Source organism: Octodon degus, unplaced genomic scaffold (assembly GCF_000260255.1).
Source record: "Octodon degus isolate 3935 unplaced genomic scaffold, OctDeg1.0 scaffold00001, whole genome shotgun sequence".
In the NCBI taxonomy this organism is placed as follows: domain Eukaryota; kingdom Metazoa; phylum Chordata; class Mammalia; order Rodentia; family Octodontidae; genus Octodon; species Octodon degus.
Window position 1 is genome coordinate 33,027,122 of NW_004524577.1, and position 11,150 is coordinate 33,038,271.

The following is an 11,150-nucleotide window of genomic DNA, read 5'->3' on the forward strand; positions in this document are numbered from 1 at the left end:
TAACTTAGGTTATTAACCCTCCAGAAGAGAAGCTAATTATTAACCTGCAATATATGCAGTTCGGTTTACCCTCTCTGTCTAAATTCACTGGAGTATAGACAGGGTTTAATAAATGTTTGTGGGGTGAATGAAAACGTAGAGGCCTTTTTTCTTCCTGTGGATTTGATTCCATAGGAGTGAGAACAGGTTAGCATAGCTGCTGCTGCTAGTTGGCCGGAGCAGCTCGGGTGTCTGGGATCCGAGCCTCTTGGGGACAGCGGATGGGCGATGGCTGCTGAGTGGCTCCCTGCCCAAGGCTCTAGAAGCTCTGGGTTTGATCCTTAGCATCACAGACAAAGCAAAAGGAACTCTCCTTGCTCCCCTCTTCCTGCCACATAGGTCGGTTTGCATCCCTTGTTCTAGAGGTTAAGCCTAAGCTGTGTGTTTAGTCTGGCATTCAAGATCCACCAAGACCTCTTGTGTTTGGATATGGGGCTGATCCCAGGACCTTTACACTGAGCTGTATTCCCAACCTCCTTGCCTTTTAAAAGATGATCTCACTAAGTCACCAATTTGCCCAGGCTGGGCTTGAACTTAAAAGTTTTCTGGCTCTGCATCCCAATGGCTTTTCTAAATTCACTTCTAAGGCATTGCCCTTGTAGTCTGTGCTGCAGAAATACTGAATGACTCACGGCTTCCCAGATGTGCCCCTAGTCATCTCTTGTGGTGGCTTCTTGCATTTCATCATCTACTGGTTTAGGGACTTCTCTTTCTGTGAATCTTCACAGGAAGGGACAGAGTACATTTCTGCATTTCAAGGACCTGTCACGGTTTCCAGGGCTGATGTCCCAGATAGCAGCATATATTTATTCAATGTAAGATAGATTTTGACTTTAGGTAAAAAAACGAATGGAACTTGAAAGAATGGAAGAAATAGCATTTTATTAAAGGCCTTAGGTGTGAATATTCAGGGATAAGTAGTGTTTAAAAGAAGACAATATTAAAGTATCTTTCTTGGCTTCTTTTTTTTTTTTTTTGACTTACTGGAGATTGACCCAGGGCCTTCCACTGGGCTCTACCCAAGTTCTTTCTTATCTTTGAGACAGGGTCTCACTGAATTGCCCAGGCTGGGCTCATACTTGTGATCCTCCTGCTTCAGTTTCCTTCAGTGATTACAGGGTGTGTGCCACCACACCTAGCTTTAAATATGTTGAGGTTTTAAACAAAATCATACCGAAGGTGACGATGACTGGCATATGAACAGAGAATGAATGATCAAACTATTATATTTAAGTCCAAGTCACAGTGACTATGTGTCATGGTTGCCTTTCTCTCATTGCTGGGACAAAATACCTGACACCCAAAATGAAGGAAGGAAAGGTTTATTTAGCTCTCAGTTGTAGAGGTTTCAGTCCACACTCAGCTGGCTCCAAGGCAGAGTGGCACATGGAAGAGGGCAGCAGTTCATGGCGCCAGAAAACAGCAAAACAATGAGAGCAAAAAGGAAGGAGCAGCAGAGAGCTGGTCTCTTTTCCTCCCTTATGTTGTATGCAGGCTCCTGCCCTGGGGGGGGGGGGTGTAGCCCTCCCATAACCCCAGCATTGGACCACGAAGCCCGCCCCATGACTGCATGAGGCTTTTGGGGGACGCCTAGACACAAACCATAACAATGTGGAAGCAAGCGTTTTTGGCAGGTGTGCTTAAGAAAAGACTGAGCTGTTACTGGCCCGCTGACTTCGGGAGCATTCACCCCATTATTTTAGTCCGTGACAGTTGTTTGTGGTTGCGAGCCTGCTGGTTATGGGGAAAGAGTAACCAAGGGCATGTCCAGCAGCCATGTGGGTCTCGCACTTGGGCGTGTTACCTTGGACCTTAACAGTGGGGGTGTCAAGGATGAGGTGAGTGGGAAGGTGTCCCTTGTAGAGTGTGGGGGTGGGACAGATGGTTGCGTATCTTACTGCATTGTCTCGGTTATGGATTTGCATTTTCTGTGCTGATCTGTCAGTGGCAGCGGATCTGTACTCAATCAGCAAGATACAGTGGAAAGATATATAGTGGAACGTATTTTGTAAAAATGTGCACATACAGAGTAGATTATAGGTTTTAAAAGATGAAATTTCTTTTTGAATCAGGTTTGTTACAGAAAGAGAAAATGGCAGTTGAAGCATTTCAGATTTGTTGTCTCCTCCTGCCTCCTGAGAATAGGAGAAAGTTGCAGCTGCTAATGAGGATGATGGCAAGGATCTGCTTAAACAAGGAAATGCCACCGCTCTGTGATGGTTTTGGCACTCGGACGCTGGTAGGTTGATTGTTAGCATCTACTGCGACCCGAATATTTGGAATGAAATCTCACCACACCAGGTGTGCTGGTTTCAGTGGTCAGAGGAGGAGCAAGGCGGCTTGGTGTGCGGAGTGTCGTCCGGCTCTCCCCGCAGACTGCCAATGCGTGTCCGGGCTCAGGGTCTTAAAGAATATAACAGAGACTGAGAGTGTAGCTCAGCAGCATGAATGCCTGCCCAGCTAGCGCAAGGTCCTGAGTTCAATTCCCAGTAACCAAGATAAAAGAAAGAAAAGAAAAAATAAAGAATATAATGGAACTTATAATATTCAAATAACGGAACTTAACAAAAGTGTGTACAGATGAATGTCCATTTTGTATCTGTGTATTCAAAGTGGTTAGGATAGATATATAGTTACATTCTCTTAATGAATAGAAGGATTTGTTCTAATGGTGTTTGTAGATAGGATATCATGTCCGCATCTTGTACAGCAATTAGCCACTGGGAGGAATGTATGCAGTGTGTTAATTATTGAAACTGTCCTAGCGATTTGATTTGAAACTGTCTCATTGCTATTTGTTTATGCATTTATTATTAACAGCCAGCAAGAGAGATGCAGCATATACAATAGGTTAAAAAGGAAAGAGGTAAAATACACAGTTGAGCTAGACAGCCAGGGAGGACAGAGGGCACACATCCCTTGGTATGCTCTAAGGTCTGAAGGATAAGATTTTGTAGTTTTGTTTAAAAACACCTGGTAATTTTTGATTTGTACTTTGCAATGTCAGCCTATGGTTTTTTGATACTTTTTTATTATTGTTTTAATTGACAGTTGTGTGTATTAGGGGGTATAATACTTTAGTATACATTGTCTAAAGATTAATCAAGCTAATCCATCACTGTACCTGTTTTTGTGGTGAGTTGCTTAAAAAGTTTACTTTTAGCAAATTTGAGAAATACTTTAAATTATTATGAAGTATGCTTAGCATGCTGTACAATAGCTCTCAAAATCTTATTCCTCTTGTCTAACTGGAACTTCATATCCCTTGATCAGCAGCTCCCGGTGCCCCATTTGTTCCCTCTGGCCAGTGCTAAGCACCTGTTAGATTCTACTTCTCTTGGAATGTGTGGTGTTTTTTTTTTTTTTTTTTTTTGTGGAATCAGGGATTGAACTCAGTCCCTTGTGCTTGCCAGACAAGCGCTTATTCTACTGAGCCATCTCCTCGGCCCCCTTGAATGTTTTTTAAATATTTTATATTGAGAATTTACACACAAAATCTCTTCATTTTCCTCAAAAGGATCTTGGAGCAAAGTGAGTGTTTCAGTGGTCTGTGTCTTTCCCCTACCCCCGTAAACCGTGCGGTAACACGGGAAGAGCCCCTGACCTCGCCGTGGAGACCCCTGGGGAGGAGTGAGGAGCGCTCCGTGCCCAGACGGTGCCCAGAGCAGTGTTCTGGCGCCTCTCGGGTGCGCGGGCCGCCTGCCTGAGACGCCGTTGCCCGGTGTCCCGCGGGCATCCGTGTGCAGGCGCTCCAGCACCAGCACATGGCGCCCCCACGTCCCTTTGCCCTCAAGGTTCCTACGCAGAAGAATCTCTGTCCTGCGTCTCTTCGTATGAGTAAATGTGAGTGAGGATGAAGTATTTGCAGTGTGCTGAGCGAATCCCTGGCACGGTTGCAAGCTCTCGGCCCGTGGCCCTCTGCTCTGCGGCTTGGCGTGGCAGCAGGACCTGGCAGACGAAAGCTGGGCTGGGCTGGGAGAGTCGTGTGGCAACCGTGGCAACTGGGCTTGGAGAGAGGGCCCGTGCGAGCGAGGGATGTGCCCTCCAGGGCCTCACCCCAGCGGCCTCCTGCCTCTGCAGCCCATTTCCTGGCGACCTCATCCCCTGACGAGCGTGCAGCCCCCGCAGTCTAGCGCCTTCCCAAGACCCCACCTCTGAGCACATGGGACTGTGGGAGACGTTTCACACCTAAGTCATAGGACCAGTCTTATTAAGTGGGATTACATGATTTCATGCTTACAGATTTTGAAGGGAGGTTGTCAGCAATAAAATTTGAAAAAGAGAGGTCTAGGTCTGGAGGATAATATAAAGAATGGATTGGTTGATATGAACTCTATGGAAATTATGTTAATTATGCACTTTGTATTTGTTTACTGTAAAGAGTCCAGTCACTGGATGTACTTCTTGTAAAGTCCTGTGCCTTTTTTGTTTATTTTTTTGAGACACGGTCTCTGTGCTGTTTGGGCTGGTCTGGAGTTCATTTTGTAGCCCAGGCTGGTCTGGAACTCACAACGATCCTCCTGCCTCAGCCTTCTAAGTGCTGGAATTATAGGCAAGCAGCACCACTGCTGGCCTCTGTGCCTTGTTTAAAGGTGCTTGTGAAATATATATCCCAAATCATGCAGGAAATGGGTAACTAGGAAAAGATGTAATAATTGGGGCATGTAGCCTATTACCAGGTTTTTTTAAAAGTCAAAAATGAAATTAGGATATAATAAAACCGAATATGTATATTTAATGTATAAAGTTAATTTACTTTATTAAATTTAAAAGTGCTATGTGAAGATGGTGTGGTGTTCCTGACCTATAACTACAGTAGTGTGGGAAGCTGAGGCAGGAGAATCATGAGTTCTTTGAGCTTAGCCTAAGCAGCTTAGCATGACCTTACCTTTAAATTTTTATTTATTTATTTTTAAAATTTATTTATTTTTATTTTTAAAATAATTTTATTGAGAAACAAAGAGCAATGAGACAGTTTCAAAACCGATTAGGACAGTTTCAATAATTAATACATTGCATATTATTGTCTTCTTAGTGGTTATTCATAGTACAAGATGCAGACATGATATCCTGTCCCCAAACACTATTAGTACAAATCTTTTTTTTTCCCCATAATTTTATTGAGAAACAAATAGCAGTGAGACAGTTTCAAACCAAATTGGTAGGACAGTTTCAATAATTAACACATTGCATATATTCTTCCTAGTGGTTAATTGCTGTACAAGATACGGACATGACATCCTATTTACAAACACCATTAGAACAAATCCCTCTATTCATTAAGAGAATGTAACTATATATCTATCCTAACCAATTTGAATACACAGATACAAAATGGACATTCTTCTGCATACCCTTTCTTTGTTTAGTTTCATTATTTGAATATTATAGGTATGTTAACTCAGCAAAATATTCTAAAAGAGTCCAGTAGTCCATAATAGTATTGGGTCTTCCGCTTGACTGGCAATGTCAGAAATTGTTGACCTGAGTCCCCTACAGCTCAACATAACAACATGGCTTTACTTTTTATACTTCATTTTTATACTTTTCTGCTGGATGGTTAAGACCAAGATAAAGCAAGACCTATGCAACAAGAGTTCTTACCTGTAAATTAAAAAGAAAAAGAAAAAAATATGGGCTGGAGATACAGATTAATGTGGAGCCCTTGAGTTCATCCCTAGTTCTGCAGGAGGCAGTTGGGGAGTGTAGTGCTGTCAAAGTGATGGTGATAGTGATTTTCAGAATTTGTATGTCTGTGTTTAAATTCCCTCTAGCATAAATAGGAGTGTGAAAAAAATTCCTCAGGAAAACTTCTTTCTATGAAGTGTTCTAACAAGAGGCACATAGGTTGTTCCTACTGGTTTGGAAACCATCAGCCCATCAGCCGGCCAGGTACCTGGGAGGATCTGCCCCCTGTGACTTAGGACATTGCTGATGTCAGCTTTCCCTTGCAAACTAGATTGTATTCAGTTCAGAGAAGGAGGAAAAAGCAAAGCAGCCCAAACCCAGCAGCTTACTCTCCTTGCCCAGCAGTTTATCTGTACTTACCCCGCTGCCCCCATGCAGATGGTCCAGACCTTTTCCCACTGCATCTTGTGCTCCAAGGACGAGGTAGACTTGGATGAGTTATTAGCTGCTCGCTTGGTGACGTTTTTGATGGACAATTACCAGGAGATTCTGAACGTCCCTGTGGCCTTGCAGACATCTATAGAAGAGCGTGTGGCTCATCTACGAAGAGTCCAGGTAATGCAGGGGATGTTATTGGGCCTATGAATTGGCCATGGACAGTCATGTAAGCTTGCTCAGCTTCGGGGGGCTTTTTGTTATGAGGATCAAGTTCATTATGTACAAAGTGCATGTCACAGTTGTTGGCATGCAGTAAGAGCTACAGATGTTTGCCGTTATCATAGAAAATCTTACAGAATGTGTACTTGGTTTTGTTATGCTGATCAATGCTATGTGAATACTAGTCTAATAAACTGATGGAATCCATAAAGTATAGCATGTTCATACATGCTGGAATATCTCCGAGTTACACTAAAATGTTCACAGAATTATAGTCCATTACGATTTTTTTGTTTTTTCTTTCCTTCCTCCTCCTCTTCGTTTTCTCTTTCTCTTTCTTTCTTGTAGTTTCTCTCAAATAACCATGCATGAAAAAATTTCCCACATCTTTAAATATTCCTGGTTGACACTAGGTTGGGCAAGAGCAGATTGGATTCGTGATGGGCCCTTTATTAGCTGTTTGACCATAGACATGTTATCTAATGTTACTTGGCTTCAGCCTCTGCCTCAAACTCTTTCCTTCCGTATAAAACGGGAGTAGCAAAGACAGCCAGTAGCATTGTTGTGAAGATCAGATTGTTTAATACATGTAAAGTAGCTGCTGCTACTACTGGTATTGTTATGTCATTACTGACAAGAGTATTCTATAATAGGGGCATATCACAACCTACCTAGGTGGATAGCCTCTGGTGACAATTGGTAGTATGTCACCAATTCTTTTAATTGGATTGTTTCAATTAACATTTAGGTCAGTGTTATAAGAAAAGGAGTGTTCATTTCCTTAAACCTTTTGTCTGCTTTAAAAATTACCAGAATACATACACACCTCAGTCTTACTGATGCTTTAGCTTAATCTCTTTCCCCCAATAGTTTTTTGAGCCAAACTTTTAAAAAGCAAAACTGAAATGTTCGAATGTCCACAAGGAGCCGTTTGGCAGCGCTGCTGTCCACTGCATAGCTCGGGTGTGCATTCACATGCGTAGCTCGGGTGTGGAAAGCTGTGGTAGAGCCCTATGGGTCCTCTGCTGTCACAAGTAGAGGCTGAGCCCGAATGACTGAACTGCAGATGGACATGATCTCATGCAGAGGTACTGCAGTGTGACTACTCAACTGTCCCATCCCTTTTTCTCTTGGAAGTATCCAGAAGAAGAGCCACCCAATTGTTGGCTTGGGCTCCCAGAGCCTAAAGATCGCTGTTCTTCTCGTGAGGCCCCTGAGCCCCGCACAGTATTACAGCTGCGTAGGGCTTCTCTGGCAATGTCCTGTGGCCTGGGTTATTCCTGCACATTGTTTGGGGACACTTGAAAGCTGACCCTGGGATAACTAGTGAAGTAGGCAATGTTTTTTTAGCCTAACCTTCTAATAGTCTTGTCTACAACCCCCTTTTTAGGTACTCAGCCTGTGTGTCTGGTGCTTTTCTCATGCCCTAGGCTCTGGCTGTGGTGCCTGGCCCAGAGCTCACTCTTTAGCCTGGTCCTTTTCAGTTTTCCTGCCTTATTTTAAAATAACAAAATGAGCGAGTTAGCTCCTTCCCCATGATTCCAGCCATCCCTCTTGAAGTTGTCTCTAATTGATCTGCTGAAAATGCCATTGAGGCGTGGAATGTGCTTCATGTAATCACCCCTCTAGACAACAAAATTCTTTTTTAGCTATGGCCCCTGGAGTGGGAGATCTTAAGCCAAAGTGGTAAGTGCATAGTGGAAACCCACTGCAGAACAGCAGGGTGCTGTGTTTTTAAGAAAAATGCTAGACTCAGAAATTAAGTCATATGTTGATTTATTTGACACCAGCTCTCAGATGAAGTCTAGGCTGGCCTCAAATTCTCAGTCCTCCTGCCTCAGCCTCCTAGTACTAAGGTTGCAGGCATGGGCTGTCATTCCCAGCTTGACACGAAGTATTTTTAAGGACTGTTAGTTTATGCCCAGCTCTTGGTTTTCTTTCTCCTCGTATTTCTCCCTGTTGCTTTTGCCCAGGCACTTCTACACCCTTGTTCTTTCTCGTCCCCGAGTCTGCTAGGTGCGTGTGACATGGGGATGCTCATGGTGCCTCACTGCCGTGTCACTGTGCACAGAGACCTGAGCCTGCATGGTGGGGGGGGGGGGGGGGGTCGGGGTCAGAGTCTCCAGACATGGGAGGAGCCTCGTGACTCACAGTATGATTCAACATTGTACCTGTTTTTGAATTTTATTTTACTATAAAATACATTTATGTTTATGTTTCAGATCTTTAAAAGGGCACAAGTTTTTTTTGTTAAAATGTGTTGGGTTAAAAAGGTAAAATATTTCATATTTAAAAGTAGTTTGCATGATTTGCCTTAGAAATTATGGAAAGTTTTACTTTTCAATATAGAATTTTTCACAAATCAAATTGAAGAATAACGTGTGACTGGGAGACACACCACAATTGATCTAAACCAGTCTTTGTCCTTTATCTTCAGATAAAATACCCGGGAGCTGATATGGACATCACTTTGTCTGCTCCTTCATTTTGCCGTCAGATTAGTCCTGAGGAGTTTGAATACCAGAGAACACACGGCTCGCAGGAGCCTCTGGCGGCCTTGCTGGAGGAAGTTATAGCAGACACCAAGCTCTCCAGTAAAGAGAAGAAGAAAAAACTGAAGCAGGTAATAAGAAGATTCTTTACCGATCATTTATCCTCCTCCCTATTGTTCTTATGTTGTTTCTTCTTTTTGTTTTCTATTTTAATACATTTCCTGAGATAAAGAAGTTTAAAAAGATCATATATTCCACAAGTTTAGATTTACATAATTCCAGTCAGTTTCCAGGGTCTCTAGTCTCCAGCATAGTTTTATTTATTATTATTATTATTTTTTATGTATTTGGCATGGGGTCTGCTCAGACTCATAGTGATCTCCTGTCTTCAGGCAGCCATTGCAGCATGTGGTGCTGGGTATCAAACCCTGGTCGCTGCGCTTGCCTAAGAGCTGCTTAGTCTGCTGAGCTACCTCGCCAGCCCTTCCAGTGTAGTTCTGTTTTCATTATTGAACCCTCGATACAGAGCCTTCTCTTACATTTATTTGTCCTTTGTTTTAATGTGCAGCATGAAGTGATCAACAGGGCAAATACTTAAAAGAAGCAAACAGGGCAGATTTCTTTTGATTTTTAGAAAAGTTAAATTTCATAGAATGTGGAATGTCTAGAGTTTAAAAACTAAAGACATTGGTGGTAGGTGCCAGTGTCAAACTGGCCTCTTCCCTCAGGCGTTACGAGCTTTTTGTCCTATGATGTCAGTAATACTGCAGCTTGTTTTAGAGACTAGTTTAAACTCACAGCCGGGTACTTTGACCATTTTTAAGGTTTGTTACCTGATCAGGTGAGTGAGGTGTGTTCCTGAAGACTGGCCCCTCCTGCGTAGCTTGAGCCCTGTCACATAGCTTGTACAGGGTGACACACACAGCGCCGAGTTTCTAGACTGCTGTTCCTAACTTCCTTCCAGTAATTTTGGAGAAGAGTTCATTGGTAAAGTTCAAAGAAAGAATATCTAGCCTCCCTTGAAGCTTTCCATAAAGTAAATACCTCGGACCATTCTCGCTTCCATTTGGGCAGAAGTTAGCAAGGCTGAGTTGGACAATCAGGGAGATGGGAAAGCTTAGCTGGCCAGAGTTTGCTCTAATTGTATAGAACATAGTTATTTTTACATTGGAGTTACTTGTGAATATTTTTAAAGTGTGATCTGTTTATACTTGGCAGTGGGGATAATTTTAAGAAATACGCTTTTAAAAAGAACTTATTTGAAGATTAGATTAAAAGGAAGATAAATTAGATCTATAGACATTAGAATCAAATGTTTCTGCAAGAATAGTGACAGATAGGGAAGTGTGAGCTCATGAAGATCACCAGCTCGTACATTAACTCTGACTGGCTTGCCCGGGTGGGGTGGTGCATGCATGCCTATATTCTCTGCACCTTGCACTTTGAGGCAGGAAGATGCAAGTTCAAGCCCAGTGTGGATAATTTAGTAACTTAGCAAAATCCTGTCTTAAAATAAAAAACAAAACAAAACAAGACTTAGCTGGGAATGTAGCTCAGTGCAAAGGAAAAGGCCGTGCTTTAATCCCTAGTTCCGTAAACACACGACATCTGACGCCCACCCACCCCATTTTGTTGGCTCTCAGAGGTCTTTTGTCTCTTACTGGATTTCTTGCTTAGTTTCAGAAATCGTATCCCGAAGTCTACCAAGAGCGATTCCCTACACCAGAAAGTGAAGCACTTCTGTTTTCTGAAAAACCCAAACCCAAACCACAGCTGTTCACGTGGGTACTGAGAAACCCTTTCCAGCCATTTCAAAGAACTCGAAGTTTTCGCATGTGAGACCTCTACTGCGGCAGAGCTTAGAGACCTCCGTGGTGATGTTGTTGTGAGTGAAGAGTGGTAGAAGAAAAGCATACAATGCAGACCACTGGAATGCAGACGCTGATGATCTGACTTTTTAAAATATTGAGCCACTGTCAGTATTTTTGTAAGACTGATTTTTAAAATTACACAGATCAGTAATACATTGAGTCAAATACACTGTGGTAATGTTAACAGGTTTGAATTGTGAAAAAACCTAAAGTTGTAAAATATTTTTAAAAAATGCTTTTACTTGTTTTTATGATGTTTGTAAAATAATTCTGTGTCTATGCTAGTTATTGATGTTTTGTTATATCCAAGTCTTCTTAGCATAGTGTAAGTACTTAAATGAGAAAGACACTGGGCTCCTGTAACTGTGAGGCTGGCAACCTCATGCCCAGCTGTGACTTCTCCTGCGTGAATCCCACTTTTCAGTGTTGCATGAGAGAATTCCGAATGTCCTGTATTGTGCTG

The 11,150-nt window shown here is 42.6% G+C and overlaps 1 protein-coding gene across 1 annotated transcript in view; it reads left to right on the plus strand.

Moving 5' to 3' along the window:
* Depdc1b (DEP domain containing 1B) overlaps positions 1–10,869 on the plus strand; it is an 84,208-nt gene extending 73,339 nt beyond the window's left edge. The window contains exons 8-11 of the mRNA XM_004623066.2: positions 2,112–2,278; positions 6,106–6,282; positions 8,762–8,947; positions 10,494–10,869. Coding sequence (XP_004623123.1) covers positions 2,112–2,278; positions 6,106–6,282; positions 8,762–8,947; positions 10,494–10,655 — 692 coding nt within the window. The 3' untranslated portion in view covers positions 10,656–10,869. The remainder of the gene's footprint in view (positions 1–2,111; positions 2,279–6,105; positions 6,283–8,761; positions 8,948–10,493) is intronic.
* Positions 10,870–11,150: the final 281 nt, after the last annotated feature.